Here is a 19,817-nt window from a genome sequence, read left to right as displayed (position 1 = left end):
TTCCGACAAGTTTGTTTGTTTGTTTGTAATTAAGCACAAAGCTATACAATGAGCTATCTGTGCTTTGCTCACCACGGGTATCGAAACCCGGCTCTTAGCGTTCTAAATCCGCATACATATCGCTGTACTACTGGGGGGTTTTAAAGAGGCTATGTTCGATGCTTTTCAACTTAATTGTGGGGCGTTCCCCACCAGTGGCGCAGCGATATGTCTGCGGACTTACAACACTAGGATTCAGATTTCGATACCTGTAGTGGGTAGAGCACAAATAAAAAGCCGTACTACTTTATACAATAGTACAGTTTTAACTGCTGGATGCGCCAGACCCAGCCGGAAGTGTCTCTGCAGCACAAAAGGTTATGTGTATATCCGGTAACCCAAAACTGGTAATATCAGCTTTGTAATTTTTTCACGATGAGAACAAAGTAGTTATAAGCTATATTTCGTTATAGAAGTGTTATAGATATTGAAATATGCAGTACAAGTGAATGATACCTGGTTATTAAAAGAAGATAACACCCTTGCGTTTAGATGACGATGACAATTAGGTACTTCGATGCGATTCGGTATACGTTAGCACCCAATTTACAGGTTAAAAAAAATTGCTATTCCAAGTTAACCTGTACCAAACATGTTCGCCAAATTTAGTTACGTGGTCTCTAACTGCGCCTGCGTCACATAAAAATAATGTCGTATACGTTGCAGTTAATTCCACCATTTACAGCGAATATGTGTTCTAAATATACAAGTGATTTTAATTTTTCTTGACGGGGGCATAACTATTTACATTTTGTTGTAATAGCCAAAGTAAAATTCATGATGACGAGAAATCCACTTGAAATAAAAATGTATTCTCAAGACGGGTGGTATGGGTATTAAAACTTTAATTAAAGTAAAGTACAGAACAACGTTTCGACCTTCTTATGTCATTTACATGTTGACAAACTGTCAACCAACCGTCTTGAGAAAACAAAGTAAAACTCATAAACTTGTAGTGAAGAATATAGAAAATGATTAATTTATAATCTACTTATGAAAAGGTTTCCATTCTACAAATAAATCTTAAAAAGTCTGCACTGAATTTCATTATTAGTGTTTTAATTGCTCTTTGAAGAAGGTACCAAGAGTTGGTCCTCACATGAAGCACTTTTTGTTAATGATATCCGGTACACACGGTGTGTTGCAGACGTGTGTGTAGAAACCGGTATTTATTTGTAGTACAATATTGGAGCCATTTCATACTTATTTTAAGACAGACTGTGGCACAGTTAATTCGCGTCGCACATTGAAACAGCAGGTGCAGCATGAGAGCAATGGTTACAGTATTTGGTCAGACAAAGCAATCCAATAGTCGGCGCTAGGTGACGCTAACTATATGTCTTTAGAGATGTGTAGCACAGATAATTTTCGAGTAGCTTGCTTTGCGCGAATATTCGAGAACTTGTAGCTGTCTAAACTAAATTACAAGTTTCGTCTGCTGTGGCGTACTTTATATCATAATGTGATTTTTAACTATATTTTCATGGTGTAAAAAATAGAACTGAATCAATCGGAAAATTTGTTAATTTGTTTGTTTGGTAGTTTGGTTTAGCTTGTTTTGAATTTCTCGCAAAGATACTCGAGGGTTTTCTGCGCTAGCCGTTCCTAACTTAGCAGTGTAAGACTAGACGGAAGGCAGCTAGTCATCACCACCCATCGCTAACTCTTAGACTACTCTTTTACCAACGAATAGTGGGATTGACTGCAACATTATAACGTCCCCACGGCTGAGAGGGCAAGCATGTTTGGTGTGATGGGGATTCAAACCCGCGACCCTCTGATTATGAGTCGAGTGCCTTATCCACCTGGCCATGCCGAGCCGTTTGGTACCTAAACTTAGTGGTATTCAGTATCGCCTTTAGCACAAAATTAAATATATTAAATTAAAATAAACTCTAGTATAGGATGAAAACACTTTGCGTTTATTCTTCTGTGTGTAAACCATAAATACCAGAAAGTTCAAAGTTAAATATTTATTACCTATACAATCTGATGGCCATTCTGGTGCCGAGTGGATGGATAGATTTTCTGACGTCTTATTAACATCTGAAGTACAATCGTGGGACATGTATAAGTTTTTCGAATACATCTATATTTGTCATGCATTTCATTTTATCCTTTCATGCGATGGGTTTCGTATTTACATTTTATCATAATTTGAAGTTTGATAAACAGTAGAGGAAATTATCCGACTTATGCGTCCATGTATTGTCGAACGTGTGACTTGTGTAAGTGCAGTACAGGACTAGCACACAGTACCTTTGGATAGAAACTTTGGGTAGGTGACTGGAAAGCTGCCAGTGGTACGTGAATAAAAAGTTGCACAATCCATTTATGGAAAAAGATAAAACTTATCTTTGGGTAGCGTTGAAATCGTGCCGACTTTCAAGTGACGTCACTGGGAATTGTAGTTAAAATGCGAATTTGGTGTCGGAGATCATTCGTTCACTTGTTGGTGATGCAGGAAAACTGTTAAAACTACTAGTTATTGGTCATTAACCAAAATCTGTCTATCATATCTCTTACTTCCTCTGCAGTTTGTTGAAATGGATGAAGGGCATGTTGAATATTCTATGAGTTTGAACTTCTGCTACTATGTCATTGTCGAAATAAGTTATTTCATGATCAAATTGCAGTGACGACTTTTGTTTTTCCAACTAGTGAGTTCCACGAGTGTTTTTATATTCTTATATCACAACTGGCAAAGCAGTGAAATGAAAACTTTTGTTTCTGAGATGAAAATCCACGATTGTAAAACGATGTTTTTGTCACAAAATATGTATATGCGTCTAAATTAGGTATTAAATATAGCATCTTAATTGTACGAAGGTAGATATTACATAAAATATCTAACTCAATATATTAAATTTATTATTTTATAGATCTATTTTTTGTGTCGAAAAATTGTTATTAATGAGCCGAGCATAGTCTAGTGATCGTTGTTCTGAACTGTAGATTTGAAGTTCCATGGTTCCTGTCCCGTTGCTGCAAAATCGCAGAAAGACGTTCATCAACACCACCCACCGACAACTCTTTGGGTGTTATCAGCTCATCTTTATGAATGACTAACGAAGATAATCTTTACGTAACATTGCTAGAATGCCTGTAAACATAGATATTATAATCTGATGACTGGATTAAACCTTGGTGACATACCTAGCCTTGTGTGTTACGTGACATGTTTCAAATGCAACGCTTTGTTGTTGGACATTTACCTAATAACTGGGTGTTCCTTTTCATGTAATTATTTTCAGAAAATAGACAAGTATTTCATATTTCTCGTGTTGAAGAAAGTGTAATTTTCTGTTTTGTGTTTCTTTTTAATGTGTAACACTATTAAAACAAATCGAAGTGTTAAAACGTACAATGTGATTTCGTGTCAGTGATAAATCGAAGGGTTTTATTTTTTGCTATAATTATCAAAGTAAAAGAAAATTTGGAAGTTGATCAATAACTGGCGGTCGAACTTTGTAGACCAGTGAATCGTGAGAAGCATTTAACTTTATTAAGTTCACTTCCCGTCGATTTACCGACACCCTTCTTAAAAAAACAAACAAGTTCATCTAATTACAAATCAATACATACCTGTATTTTGGAAAGAGAAAGAAAGTTAGACGGAATATTTAGTACCCGTATTCACTAACATACTCCATACAGGTTAGTAACCAAACCGAAATCGCATTTGTTGTTGTTTTTACAGGTATATCTATGAAATGCGTTGTACAAAAACAAATGCATTAAGTTTGCCTTTAATCACTTCTCAGTGCAGTCTCATCTTTAGTTTGGTGTATATTACTCGTTTATAGTGTGAATAGATAAATATTACAATAGCTGTTAAATAACACATTTACTCATGTGTGCTCAGAATAACCCACGCGTACATTTATAATATATATCAGCTTACACGCATGTGTAACATGTATCTCCGGAGTATTTAAACATTATTTTGCGTCGTTTCATGACCACGTGCAGATACTACTCCGTCACAAGTCTTCAGTGTAGTGGTAGAACAAATGAACTCAATCGCTATTTATCTCTTACAGTTATGCTCAAAAATAACATACACACATACACCCCCACTTCGTCACCACCATACAGAGTTCATCTGCAATGAGTTTTATTGCACACTAGACTAAATTATGCTCAGTTATGTTCAGTTATGTAGTTATGCATAACTACAGTTATGCTCAAAAATAACATACACACATACACCCCCACTTCGTCACCACCATACAGAGTTCATCTGCAATGAGTTTTATTGCACACTAGACTAAATTATGCTCAGTTATGTTCAGTTATGTTTATGCATAACTACAGTTATGCTCAAAAATAACATACACACATACACCCCCACTTCGTCACCACCATACAGAGTTCATCTGTAATGAGTTTTATTGCACACTAGACTAAATTATGCTCAGTTATGTAGTTATGCATAACTACAGTTATGCTCAAAAATAACATACACACATACACCCCCACTTCGTCACCACCATACAGAGTTCATCTGTAATGAGTTTTATTGCACACTAGACTAAATTTCTTTTTTGGTGTGCTTCGGTCTTTACAGCAAAGTCAGTTTTCTTCGTTAAAAGTCAGTAAAGGTTAAGACGAAAATAGTAATTGGTAAAGAAGATTTCTAAAGCATTTTGCATAAAACGTACCATATAAACATCATGCAACTGTGGAAGAATGTTTGTCATAGAGTAATGTAAGTGTTTACAGCTGTCCTAGACACAAATTCAAAATAGAACAAGAAGTATTTCGAGACCCTTTAAAAATAATTAACTATTTCATTTAATAAATGATGTACCCATTCAATGCAAGGAGAAAACATGTGATCTCGTCCGTGACATAGGGAGGGTTAGTTCTGAACGCTGTTCCTTCCTCCGATACCACTCCCTGGGAGAGAACTTAAAGGTGCCTGTCTGGTTTAGTGACAATCGGTCTAGCAGCTCACCACTTGGCCCGGCATTGCCATGTGGTTAAGGAACTCGACTTGTAATCCGAAGGTCGCTTGTTTAAATCACCGTCACATCAAACATGCTCGCCCTTTCAACCGTGGGGGCGTTATAATGTGCGGTCAATCCAGCTCTTCGTTGGTAAAAGAGTAGCCCAAGAGTTGGCGGTGGATGGTGATGACCAGCTGTCTTCACTCTAGTCTTACACTGCTAAATTAGGGACGGCTAGTGCAGATAGCCCTCGTGTAGCTTTACGCGAAATTAAAAAACAAACAAACAAACAAAACGCTGAATGAAAATTAGGTGTGCAGTGCGTACAACTCTTGAATTTCTGTAAAAAACGATTTGGTATATCAGCTTTCGATATTGTATGTTTCCTGGTCACAATGCGATGTCACATACAGTGGGAGATCGTAGTTAGCCTATCAAATTTGGGGTTTTAATAATAGAATTTATAGCTAATGTTATGGCTGGTGAACGGATTTCAGCGTTGTAAGTCCGTGAGACTTACCGCTCTACTAGCAGGGGACAGAGAAGCTAGCCTTTATGCCTAAACCTACTTATATATACATATAATGTGTGTGTGTGCGTGCTTGTAAATGCATATATACATATGAATAATGTTTGGAAATGGGAATAAAAATTGTGTTCAGAATAGTCTCAAATATTTGAGTGAAAGCAAATAAGAATACATATGTCAACCACACAATCTGCGACATACAGTGCAGAAGGTCCTTCTCTGCTAAGAACAGATGTAACTTAATGCTTAGATTCGAGAGTTATATAAGATGTATGTTAAAAGTGTATGATGCATCTTGCTTGGATACATTACTTAGTTTTTGAAATGAAAAACAGGCCTGCAGGTATTTACTCTCTATAGTGACCTCGCCAGGGATTTTAGTTGGGGGGTGAGTAATCTTAAATCGATAAACTTAATATAACTAAGTTGTTTTCTGCAGCATCCCCCGGTGGGGACTTAGAACATTAAAATCCTGCGTTTGATGTCCCTTGTGTGACAGAATACAGAGAGATCGTTGTGTAGCTTTGCACTTAAACAACTTTCTTTGTGTCTTTTGTATATTACCTAGAGAAAGTTTTAAATTACGGATAAAATAGGAACGGGCTCAAATGCAATTAAAAGTTAGGACTAATGGGTCACTTTGCCCCACTGAATGTTTCTTGTTGTTGTCTTTATGCTTTAATAATTTTTTTGTTTTGAAATTCGTGCAAAGCTACACGAGGGCTATCTGCGCTAGCCGTCCCTAATTTAGTAGTGTAAGACTACAGGGAAAGCAGCTAGTCATCACCACTCACCGCCAACTCTTAGGCTACTCTTTTACCAACGAATAGTACTGATTGACCGTTACATTATAACGTCCCCACGGTTGAAAGGGCGAGCATGTTTGGTGTGACGGGGATTCGAACCCACAACCCTCAGATTACGAGTCGAGCTCCCTAACCACCTGGACATGCCGTACTAATAAAAAATAAGTATAATTTGGTAATTTATTTAAGTTTATTGGCTCATTACAATGTTAGTTTTTTTGGCTCGAGTGACTAGATTCCCGGATGCTATATTAATTAAGACTTTAGAGGGAAATTTTATTTGGTGGTAGTATGCGACCTTGCTCCACATTGTGGGTACTTTAATTCAGAGCCACCACCCTATGTGCCTCGAGAGACAACCAACCTACGTCAAAACTTTCTGCAGCACATCGTGTGTAATGGTGAAAGAAGTTTGGTACCAGTTCCATGTGCACTACTCGTGACATAATACTCTGGTATTTACAACTCGAGAGCCTTTTAACTTTCTATCTTTGTTTGTATTTTTAACGTACTACTTGTGTACGGCGTCAGTAGACCTGCACGATTTTAAATACTTTTAGGTAAATGAACAAAAGATTGTCTTATTTGATGTTTTAGCTGTTACACATTTCTTCACTTAGTAAACTGCATAAAAAAAGTAAATTGTAAATCTGGATTTCACGCAAATGCTTATATTTATTTAATCAACACGAGGTGTAATAATTTTTTTGAATGTAGTTACCTCACAAAAACGTTAGGGGTATTGATAACTTAAAACCTCATGTTTGTGATAAAACTTGTTTCACTGAGTTCTAAGTTAGCAATAGAGAAAGTAAAGTAATCCAGTAAATCATAAACCATTTTAAGATAATATACGGCAACATTGTAAGTAAAAATTAAACATCTCTAAATAAAAAAATCTACAATACAACGACTTTTTACCACCATTAATGTGGCAATATCGGGTATGTTATTCAACAAAACACATGATGTAAAATACATCCAATTGTAACGTCATTAACACTGACCTTAGCAAATGTATAAACCTGCTTGTTTCATTTTATTTGTTGTAGGTTTGTTTTATTAATACTATGCTCACGACAGACAAGTTTAACAATTTTATCACATTTACAATGTTCTCTATTGTTAGAGTGTTGGTGAACACGTTATGGGAGATATCATTGTTTCTCTGTTATTGTGCTTACATTCCTACCAGCCTATTTTAAAGGTTATTACGGCTCGTATATTCTGGCTGTAAATTACTTCTTTCTTAACTGTAAGTATCTTAACTCTGTTTTGTAGGTTTGTATTCAACGTTTTTCTTGGTAAAATAAAAATATTTATATGAAATCATTTCAAATGAATTTGAGTTAGGTCTTATTTCTATACTCGTCTTTGAGAATAAATCTTTGGATGTTATTGTGGTAAATAAGAGAAACAATTCTAGTGTTTCAAAGTTTCGAATTGGAAGGAATATTAAAGACTGTACCTTTTAGGGCACATTTACTTTGCAAGTTGGTCAGAGATATCTTAACTTTTTTGCTACCCTGTTTGCATAAATGTATATGGATGACTGTACTTGCTTAGTTAGGTAGTACTGTAGAATGGTTGTAATTAATACATCAGTAAAATATGTCCTTCGACTACGGTAAATATCCTAATTGGTAATAATACGGTGTACATTTCTGGTGCCAAGTTTATAAGAGCTTAGGCTAATTTAAGTTCTTTTTTGACTTTGACTTTTACGTATTAAGATTTTTTTTTATATAACCAAAGCAAAGGTACTATACATGTAACATGCATTTTGAACAAAAGAATGTGCTAATTCTTTGTACGTAAAGGTGGAGGAAGAGTTGTTACTTGAAATTAAAAACCGGGTGAAGCAGTTGTTTCTATAATTCCCTGCAGCTGTTACAGACGCTGCTTCAACTAACCAGAATTCTATGATCTTAGACGTGGGAAAAAATGAGGCCATTATCTTCAGGTGGACTGTTTAACTTTCTTTTGTGGTTCATCGTCATTGTGGTTAAAAATTTGCGTCGGTTGACAGAATAATGTCATTTTCATGCCTACTCCTCTAATTGAACATGTGTTAAGTAGTCAACGTTGAACAAAGAAACAACACCTGTGTAATAACTGTAAGCACAAATATCATGCGAGATATTACAGGAGATGAAGAAATGCTAACTGCACCTGTAACACATTGTCCGCATGGGAGAGAAATAATATGTAGGCTGGTCCAAAACTACCATGTTAAGAAGGGATAGATTTCGTGATGTTATTCCAGGTCCAGGTAATTCGCACACGTTGTAAACACAAAACTAAATTAGAATGGGATAAGTCAGTTCAGAGTGGTATGCTAAATATGTAATCTTTGTAACACTATCGTTAAGAGTACCAGTTCAAAAACATAACATTCTGTACGTATCAATTTCTTTGTTTTTGAATTTCGCGCGAGATTACACGAGGGCTATTTGCGCTAGCTATCCCTAATTTAGCAATATAAGAACAAAGGGAAAGCAGCTTGTCATCACCACTCACCGTTAACTCTCAGGCTTCTCTTATACCAACGAATAGTGGGATTGACCGTTACTTTATAACGCTCCCACGGCTGAAAGGGCGAGCATTTTTGATGTGACGGGTGTGCATCAAAATACTACGCTTATTTGGAACATATTGTGTACATAAAATAAAGCGTTCTGTCAATAGTAGTTATAGTTGCCATATTCTTTGATAAAAACAAAAAATAAACGTTATTTTGGATTTTCCGAAGTTTAAACTTTACCAATATATGTCAGAAAATATGGGCGTGCGCACTCTCAAGTACAAAACTACAGTTTTACTCCAGGATATGATATTATTATATGATATTATTTTTAGAACTGTTTTTGAGTCTCTTATCGCGATAATGTTTAAATAATTCTTCGAATATCTTACCGCTGTTTCTTCTTGGGATCTGTGTACCTACCAAATCATATGTACCTACCAAACCATATCCTCCCCTCCAAAACATTATAGTGAAAGAATTGATATAGTAGGATTATCATTCAGTTGTTCGTGTGTGTGTGTTACATGGTAAGTATCGGTTGCCAAGAGCATTCGGTAGATGTGATGAATCTGATGATAGAATTCATTTAAGATATATATTAATGAAAGAAATATAAAATGTGACAGATTAGTTTTTAACCTGACAAATTTAAAACAAGGTAAGATGTGTAGTGTTTCACGTTAAGTAAAGCCCAGGATTCCATTCTATTTTGTTGCTCCTTGTTGAACATAACATCTTTTGGACCAAAATTAACGTTTATTTAAACTATACCTGACGGAAGGATTGCAGTTTTTATCTTTATTTATTCATTTTACGGCTTTTTGTTCGGGTTTCCTTCTGTTATAAAACTAAAGTCGAATATTCGACTCCCTTTTACTTTTTCCTATTTATTTTATTTTGATAGTAAAACTGGGCCCCCCGCTAGTACAGCGGTATGTCTCCGGATTTACAACGCTAAAACCAGGGGTTCGATTTCCCTCGGTGGGCTGAGCAGATATCCCGATGTGGCTTTGCTATAAGAAAAACACACACAGTAAAACTGGTGGGATACCGGATACTCTCATTCGCTTAATAATTTGAATATTTCAACATGTGGTTTCGATAAATATACTTCTCGAAACTGTATGTTAAATTAAAAGAACTTCCATCTACACGTAACGCCACAGGCTAACTCTGTTAAAAACACAGAGTTACATCCAAAAACCCATTACTTTACGCCGCTACCTTCGGTGGTGTTCACCCCGCCTCCCTTCTTGTCTTCCCTTACTATTTCTGTCTGCGTACAGAAGTAAGAAAACCAGATTGTAGAAGGTGTTTTTATCACGTTCTGTTAAATCGATTTCTTAAGTGGTCTTAGTGTAATTAGTTCAGACTAAGTGAGAAAGAAACACCTTAAGAATTATCCCAACCTCTTGAATTACGGCATTTAGAAGCATGAGATTTCTCTCTGCGACCTGGAGATCTGGATCATGTATATATTTTACAATCTTTAGGTTCCTGTCTTAAACTTAACACTGTGTATTCTCAAGTGTTCATACTTGTTATTTGTAATAGGTAAAAAAAAATATAAAGACTTTAGTGACAGTATGAATGAGTTCGTAGTTATGGAATTTGATCTATAATTAATTTTTAATTATATTGTGTATATTAGCACAGAAAGAAGAGTGATCGGTGGCCAGCTATGTTTGTCGGTATGAAAGCTGGGATTCGTAAGAGATGATGAAAGTTAATGTTCGTGTACAAACATAGGCAGAGTTTGATCACTTCGAAAATATCGAACTGCAGTGAACCCTAACTGCCACGGGCCACGTGTATAGAACACACTACGTAACTTTTTCTTCGCCTTGAAAATAGTGACACGAACCACATGTGAGTTTGGAATTTTGCACCACCGCGAAGAAGGGAAATACCAGTTTAAAGTTTCAGATACGTAACGAAATATTGAAACATTTTTTTTTTTTTTTTGGTTTTCTTAAATGTGTAATTATTTGTCTGTAAACTTGTGAGTGAAATAATTGAACCTGCTAGTACTCGTAGCGAGCCGACTAACCTCCTGTACAGCCACATAATTAACTCTAGTTTGACCGTTTTAAAACTTTGTTTGGGAAAATGTAACCTTGAAATTATTCGGTCAGGCGTAACCTGTTGGTTATGTTGTTGGATGAAGGTTCGAAGAGCAGAGTTCGAAACGTGACGTGGTTGACCATCTTCCGCACGTTCAACTCCAGCGCGTTATAAAAGTGACAGTCAATTCCGTTATTTGGTTGAAAGAGTCTGACTCAAACCCGAGCGTTGCTATGTAGTTGTCCTTCCTGTGGTTGTTAGAGTTAAAAACAGCTAAACTTTTAACTTAAGTGCGCACAAATAGTTTCTTTATTCAAAATAGAAATATTCATTATTGCATGAAACACAAGTTCTACCTGTGTAGAGCTTAGTACAGTTCCGGTGTATTGCTATTGTCGACAATCGTAAACAGCTTAGTACGCACACACGAATCACTAAGTTTTAGAAAAATTACCTTATTTTTTATTATTGTATTTTTAGACAATATTTAAACTAAACTTTCTCAGAAAAACATTACTTTCAGTAATTAAATTATTATTAATGTTTTACCATTGTATCCTACTTAAGTTTTACATGGTATGTAATGAACTTTGACAGTGCATCACATACTGTTCTTATTTTAGCTTTTTATAATCTAAATAAAAATATTAAGGCTTTTACTAGGTCATTATGTTTTTATTAAAATTCTTATCTATATCGTGATAAATGTTTTATTTTTTAGGAATTTCGCTAGCTATCAAAAACCTTTTTAAATTGTGTATAATACTGAGTTCGGTAGACAAGGATTTGTTAATAAAGATACATAGTGTTAACAAAAACAATGTTCATAACTCGTTGGGAGTCCGAGAACTTTATAGTTGTGTGTAACGGTTTCACAATAGCAGGAAAACTTTACACTTCAGTGAATCTGACTGTTTATGTAACATGTTGAGTAACAATATATTTTTAAAACGTGTGTGTAACAAACTTATGTTTAGAGATTCGATGACATTTGAGTGTGGAATGGTAGTTTAACCAAGTTTTAACTGTTTTAAAAAGAAGTTAAATATACAGTTATATCCAAGCTATTTGGTGATTATTGGTTGTCAATGAAATTTGGAGTTATCATTTCATTATTGTTCATCACAAGAAACATATCACGTTACACTCAAGAATGAAGAAAGACCATGACGTATCATAAATACAATCAGCATTAAAAATGAGACTTAGAAAAAGCCGGAACCCACATAATTGTTTATTTGTTTAAGCGTTCCTATTAACATGTAGCTGTAGGAAGATATGAACCGGTGACATTCATTAACGGGTTTTCAACAGATGGTCCGTTTATCCTTCATGTAATTATTTTATTTATTTTCGAATATGGCCTTATTAGGAAGACACGTTCTACTAGTTATTGTACGTTTGCTATTTATAAGTTCACATCCTGACCATTGTCCACGAGTAGCACCTACCTATCGCTTATTAGTGTTATAGAAAACACTACAAAGGCGTACTACAGACACATACACAGAGAGAGCTGATGTCATTCCTCTTTTAGACAGGAAGTGCGAGTCGTCCTACCAATAAAAGACGAGGGGGCAGGTGATGGGATTATGAAAGATGAAGCCTTGAGGCTAAGGATCTCAGCGTTGCTTCAAAACAGCCGGTATGCTAGTAATTTCCCTTTCCGCTGATAGCCTTTCTCTAGACCCTGTTCTACCTCAACTAGAAGATTTGTCGGTTGAATTCTACTCTGTTTTAGCTTGTCTTTCTGTCTGTCTAAACGCAGTAAGACACCGAGCAACTGGTAATATAACAAGCTTTCGAACTAACCAACTGCCACCGACTTAAAAATTAAAAATGTTCGCTGTTTTTACCATCGTAACGAAGTGTGTATCGAAAGATTTTTGTTCCTGTAACATTGAAGAGTGTATGTTATCAAGTTATTAAACAGTCCACATCCATAGAACACTGATTAGTAAGTTGATATGAAGTCACCACGTGGTAAGATTATATTTGTTTCTTTGTTAAGTTTAGAGGTTTTAAAATGTAAAAGCAGAAAAGTTTGTTGTTGTTTTTTTTTTTTTTTCCAAATCTAACTACGCGAACCACTGCTAATTGCATCAAGATAATATAGATTTAATTTTGATACAGACCTCGTTATGGTATATAAATGACTCGCTGATTTTTCTCTTACGTTGGAGCCAAAAATATTACCAAGAATAGAAAATTATGGTAATTATAAACTCCTTAGTTATTGTTAACGTAATTCTTTTATTTTCAAAATATGCAAACGAGTTTTAAATATGGAAATCACTTTATTTCGTTAATATGTCTATAGTGAATGTAATATGACAAAAAAGTGTCAGTTTTTAGCTTATTTCCAGTACATATATGTAAACTTGATAACTTCGATAATTTCTTAACATAATTTTATTCACTTAAATAGTACCAAAAGTGACAACAGTTTCAAACAAAATCAAGTAGTTTTTGTTAAATCCCTGTATATTTGCATATAGTTACTTGATATAATGCTAGTTCATACCATATCATTAATTCACTTGGCACAGCAGAGATAGACATTTTATAAAATGTTATATGGGTATATTTTACTAATTGACTGAAGCCCCTCAATTTGTACAACCGAAAAAATTGGAGGCAGCTTTGTTTATTTGTTTGTTCTAGCCCCATCGGGTAAAAGTTAGAAGAAGAAAAAAATTGGATGTTTTTATTTTTTTGCGCGCAGGCACACAAAGTTTTGACATTTTGCGACATTTAATTTTGAAGTGTATGATTTAGTGATGGTTGATATAAATCATGTTCCTCGGGAGTTTAACCGATTCTGATCATCATATTTCCTGTTGTATCTCGATTTATCTCTTTAATATAATTTCTTATAAAACGTTTAGCCATTCTTCTTTATTCTGAAAAAATGGCTTAAAATCCAATAAGTAGGACAGACAGGTTCTACCAATTTGTCAATTTCAAAAGAATCGGGTAATAAAAATTATTTTAATAGCTTAAAGTGGACCTCAAGGACACTTTAGCTAACAGCCCCCGACATTAAAATTAATATTAACACTATTTATGTCGGAGTTTTGTTTTTGAATTTAACAGGTATTTTTGGCTTTTGTTTTGTTGTTGCTTGTTTCTTTGTTTATGGAAAGCTTTTCAGTACCTTATTGCTTGCTTATGGTAAGCCTCAGTTGAAACGTGTAACTCAGAGGCCTTGTAATAGATACTGAATCGTGACTGCACTTTCTCATATATATGTATATAATTTATAGTATTCTTAGTGTGAGCACATGTTAGAGCTATAGCCTAGTTCCACCTCCTCATCTTAAACTTATGGTTGTACACCGCGCCATGTAGCAGAGTATGTGCAGTTTAGCCCATGACTTGTACGCCATACACCTTGTCTCCCCTCGAAATTGAAAGTGGTACAATCAAAGCACTCATTGGATGAAAGTTAGAAAACGTGGTTTTGGTATAAGGTGAAGCTGAACAATCCGTGGAAACGGTTACAGGTTTTTGTGTTATGGAACAATGATTCTTGTTTAAAATTTCGTGAACCATATTTTCCTTGTTTCAGTATCTGAAGTAACTTTGTGTACCATGAAGATTCATTAACGGTTATTGTGTTATTGTGGTCGAGTTTCGAAGAATGGTCACTTTTTTTATTATTCACTCGGTTGTATTTCGATGAATGATTATGCGAGTTGAAGAAGATTTATCAGGTGGTAAGAGATCCTTGTTTGAATACACACATATTTCCTGTATAGAACTTTACTAATTTCCTGCATTTCATTTTTACTATGTAAAAGTGTTGAAGTTCCACTGTCATAACTGAAATTGGCTTTTGTACAGAATAGTTTACAAATTCCACCTATTATTTTACGTTTACACTATACGTCTGATATACTTGATAGAGTAATTTAAGTAACACTGGTATTGTTATTGTATTGATTTACAGAGGTACTATCTAGTACTTCTGACGGGCCTAAAATATAGTTGTTCGTAATTGTGTCCAGCAGTATAAACGAGTAACACATAGAGAGACCAGTGCACATTGTTACCAATACTTGTTACATGCATCCAGTAACTGTGTCACCCACTAGTACAGTGCTATGTTTACGGATTTACAAGGTTAAAATCAGGGGTTCCGTTCCCCTCTGTGGGCTCAGCATACAGCCCGATGTGGCTTTGCTATAAGAAAACACACACACTTCATTAACTTTATCCTGCACTCTAATTATTTCTTAGAAACAGCAATATTTTTTAAGATATTACAGGTTGTATTGCTACTTGTTTGAATTATGATTCAGTATTTTATCAGTATAATCTAATCAATATGGGTATTCGATTACTAGACAAGTCTTTTATGAAAAGGAACAAACTAGTACTTTTTTGTCAAATGTGTTATTTCTACAATACAATGTAATCTCTGAACAAGCTATATCACACAGACTTGTTAGAACCGTTAGGTGTTTCTTTGGCTTTTAGGATAAATATAGTACTAACCAGGGCAACCTGGTTTATGTTCTTTCTTGAACAAGCTAATACTATCTATACCAAATAACTGTGCCAGGATCCTTAGATGTAACCTTAATGCTTATAGTAAATGTAAAAGTAGCTAAAATAATCTAGTCGGTTTTGTCCTGTATTTCTTTTGTTTCCCTTAACCAAGTTTGATACAAAGATTAACAAATTAATGCACTTTATTTTAAAGCGTAAAAACAAAATTTCTCGCCGTTGTTCATTCGTTATTGTCTGTTTCCTTACACACTGGCATTTTTGGCATGTGTTACGTATTTTGTGGGTGGTAAGTTCACAAGCTTCTAACTGCTTAAAAAAAAAAAAAAGCCGAATCCTTTTATCTTGACCATGTGTTTTTTAAGCAGTGACATTTTCCTGGCTAACATATAAACCGTTTTCTTAACATTGAAACAAGCATGTAATTAGAGGACCTGATAACTATGATAAGTCTCATGGTGAAAAGCAGATATTAACTACATGGAATAATCACTTCATATGCGGCATTTTTAAACTGGATACAATGTTTCCATTTTTATCTCGAAGGAAATAATTCGCTAAATGAAAGTACATTCCAATCAATCTCGTATTTTACTTGTACTTATGTGTGAGGTGTTTTGCAGCCGGTGTAACTGTAGTAGCAGTTTTAAATAATTTTCGTGTGTTACTATACTATAATACTGACTTTAAATAAGCCTTCGTATTCAGTTATAGGTGTAGCATTTTAAACGTTCATGACACGTGTAAATAATAATAAAAAATGGTAATTGTAATCTATTTTATACGTAAGGTATTTGCTATTATTTAAGAGTGCGATTAAAAAAAAAAGTTGCATATTCTGGTAACTAGATGGTATCCGCATACATACGTTCTTACTTCGAATGATCTTAAGTTATCTTCACTAGTCATGCTGTATATGTGTGACTAATACCTCAAGGTTAGTGCAATTTCATGTATGTGGTTGCACAAGTGACCTCAGTTGTTTAAAAATTAAAAGGAATTCTTGTTTTTAATTCGATAGAATAGCTATTGTAGTTACGTCCAAAAGAATGTCTGTAGTTATGTGTGTTAGAACTTGCTCTATAAGTTTATGCGCCCAGTTTAATTCATGTATAATATGAATGTTCCAGAACAGACAAAAACTGGTCTCACCGTGTTTATTCTCACTTTTTGTCTAACGTTTTCTATTACATCTACCTATGGATCTTTTAATTGGTCTCTACAATTTTATTGTGGCCAATAGAATTAAAGGAAATATTTCAAATTGTCCGAACTGTGGATATCAGTACTATATATATCATTTTGTATTGTAAAAATTGTGCACGTTATGTACTTACACTGTAGGTAATGGCAATATTTTGCTGACTTTAAGATAAACGTAAAAAAAATAAAAATATGATGGCCATCAAAATTTTTGGTGGTTATGATGTTTGAACCGGATGCAAGATGTTTATGGTCACTTTTAGTTCCGGTTCTAAAACTTTTAGCGAGATGGGCTGATGTCAGTATGTTTTTGCTAATCCTGAACATCATCGTTCAGAGCAGTGTTTACTACCTAGTGAATCATGACACCCAGATGTGTTCAAGTGTCTCGCAGAAAACATTTCGGCGTCAGCACGTGATGTGACATTCTTCATCAGACAGAACTGACCCTTCGCCAGATAATGCACGTGACTTGACTGTTTTGCCGCTGGGTGTAGCAGGTCCGGGTAAGATTGGGTTTGTTGCTGTGATGAATCATCACGATGGTTCATATATATCTTATTCTATTAGAAATAACTTAATTTACTAGAGAGAAACGGATACAGTAGTAGATACGTCATCAACCAGCTGTTACACAATTTCTGCTACCTGATCGTTAGTACTGAAAGATGCATATCACTATATCTGTTTCTTATTGAATAGCAGGTCTGTGTGAAAAAACGTTTTTTCGAGTTCTGTACGAAATTTAAGTTATAATATATGTTATATACAACACTTCACAAGATAGGTACGTAAAACGAAAAGGAAGGTTAGTAATTAGAATAATAAGTTAATTTACTGTCTGATAATTTTAAGTACCACACTCGATGGTTTTAATTTATTTTTTGCGCAACTTAAACGATTCTATGAGCGAGTGAAATGCATTTTGTGTACGTATATCCGGTTCCAAAGTTATTATGAAAACTGGAACGTACCTAACTATATAGTGTTAATAGTCAGGCTGTAAACGTGGGCTGAAGCTGCTACAAGTAGTATAGTTTGTAGTAACACTGACTGCCCTATAGGTGAGGAACATTTTGAAGGTGTTTGTTGTGGTCTCTCTTTTGGAGAACGTGCAGAAGAGGCCCGGCATGGCCAAGCGTGTTAAGGCGTGCGACTCGTAATCTGAGGGTCGCGGGTTTGCATCCCGGTCGCATCGAACATGCTCGCTCTTTCAGCCATGGGGGCGTTATAATATCACCGTCAATCCCACCTTTCGTTGATAAAAGAGTAGTTCAAGGGTTGGCGGTGGGTGGTGATGACTAGCTGCCTTCCCTCTAGTCTTACACTGCTAAATTAGGGACGGCTAGCACAGATAGCCCTCGAGTAGCTTTGAGCGAAATTCAAAAACAAACAAACAAACGTGCAGAAGATAGACAGTATAATTTAAAACTTGATATAACGTGTCTAGCTTCTAAATCTGTAATTAAAAAACAACTAATTTTGATAGAAACTGAACGAAAAATACTTGTCAATTTTGGTATTAGTTTGCTGGTGTGCGAAATGTAATGAATATCTTAAGCAAATGCGTACGAAACGATTTGTTTATTGCCCCCTCCTCCATGAATAAAACAAGTATAACATTTATACCTTATATCAGTATAAGATCTTGGTTAAAACTAGAATCACTTTGTATTTCCGTCTTATAACACGATTCGAAAAATAAACTTTGTAATTTTATAGCGTTGTCTATTTTCTTAGTTTCTTCACATCAGCAGACAATTCCACAACTGGTGAATATAGAAACATAAATCTTGATACAAGAACAGCTGCTGGTGACCCTTAAGACATTTTTATTTCTCAGTGTTCCTGATTTTGACACGGTTGGAGAAAGACATTTCGTGAAAGTACACGAGCAGAAGTGAAAATCGTTTTGTAAATTTTCGCTGCCATCAATCGTACCACCTTTTCAAAAACACGTGATTAACACTAACGATCGAAATTCGATTAATTTGTAGCAGAAGTTTCTAGTCTTTACAGAATAACAGAACATAATACCTTCTTTAGCAAGATGTATTCACGCGAAACAGTAAAAATACATATATCATCTGTTAATATTTGCGTGATGTTTTTGTTTTTGATAGATGCAAACTAAATTGAGCATGGAAAGGGGTAAAATGATAAATACAAACGAAGAGCTGATAAAAAGATGTTGTTGTTGCTGTTGTTTTACAAATGTGGAACACAATGGAGCCCATAGAGGGCAAACCTTAAACTGTTACGTATTTACTACCGTTGCATGTGTCGTTATTAAATATTTGACTTCTTAGAATGAGTTGTTTTATGTTAATAATTATACGATAATTTTAAGTGTAATTGTATGGTTATCCTAATATCTGTTGGTAACGAGTAGCTCAAGAGCTGGCGGTGGGTGATGATGACTACTTGCCTCTACTTTAGTGAATCGAGTTTGTCACTTCAGAATGAGGGATGGTTATCGCATGAAGTCCTCTGCACGAAATTCGTCATACAAAAAACTCAATTGATCGTATTTATATTTTATTTGAACACTAGCGCCCTCTTCTATCTAATTTGCTAAATCATTGTTGAGATTTAGCAAAAACAGATACAAAATTACATTACATTTTAATGGTGATATTTATTACTACCTTAAGTAATTACGAGCCTATAGTTTTTCACGTTAAAATCTAACTTTCAACATTCTTTATGTACGTCCATAAGAGTTAGTTAGCTGTGATGAAAAATGAAGCGATAAATAAGTAAGAGGCTTACGTTATCTACCCAACTCTGCTTTATACGTACTGTCATAAATAAAACTGTGAACTCTCTAATAGCTAATCAAAAGCTAATAAGGCAAAATGATTGTGAAAAAAATTTTTTTCATTTTGAATAAATCAAATAAAACAGATTTTCTGTCAGTATAGAAACACTTTGTAAATACTTTCAATAGAAAATTTTTAAACTATAAGAAGTTTGTATGCTGTTTTCGTTTCATAGGGATTCAAAGACCAATAAAACCTCATTATTTCTTAAGAAGACTTTTTTCAGTTTTCTAGAACTTGGATATGAATTTAAATAAGAATGACCGTGTTACGTGTCTGATTGCTGTAAATTAAAGAGAATGTCAAGAAAGTTTTTTAATATAATTTCTGTTATAACGACTTTCAAAAATAAAACTGTAATTT

The 19,817-nt window shown here is 34.9% G+C and overlaps 2 protein-coding genes across 6 annotated transcripts in view; both read left to right on the top strand.

Moving 5' to 3' along the window:
* Positions 1-19,817, top strand: part of LOC143230869 (uncharacterized) — a 78,975-nt gene that overhangs the window by 52,260 nt on the left and 6,898 nt on the right. The window contains exon 4 of one of the 4 annotated variants that reach the window (XR_013016653.1): positions 10,505-12,431. The exons of 1 other annotated variant lie outside the window; for it this stretch is intronic. Coding sequence is in view for 2 of the 3 variants with exons in the window: in XM_076465149.1 (XP_076321264.1) it covers positions 2,995-3,100 (106 nt within the window). In the remaining variant the exon portion in view is untranslated. Of the gene's footprint in view, positions 1-2,994; positions 4,277-10,504; positions 12,432-19,817 lie in introns of those variants that run through there. 2 more of the 4 variants (XM_076465152.1, XM_076465149.1) reach the window with 2 other exon arrangements.
* Positions 12,592-19,817, top strand: part of LOC143230868 (uncharacterized) — a 149,650-nt gene continuing 142,424 nt past the window's right edge. Inside the window, exon 1 of one of the 2 annotated variants that reach the window (XM_076465148.1) lies at positions 12,592-12,900. The gene's annotated coding sequence lies outside the window, so the exon portion shown is untranslated. Of the gene's footprint in view, positions 12,901-14,454; positions 14,637-19,817 lie in introns of those variants that run through there. The other variant, XM_076465147.1, reaches the window with a different exon arrangement.

This window comes from Tachypleus tridentatus, chromosome 10, assembly GCF_004210375.1.
Source record: "Tachypleus tridentatus isolate NWPU-2018 chromosome 10, ASM421037v1, whole genome shotgun sequence".
Lineage (NCBI taxonomy): Eukaryota > Metazoa > Arthropoda > Merostomata > Xiphosura > Limulidae > Tachypleus > Tachypleus tridentatus.
Note: the sequence above shows the minus strand (reverse complement) of the source record. Positions and strands in the feature narration are given on the sequence as shown.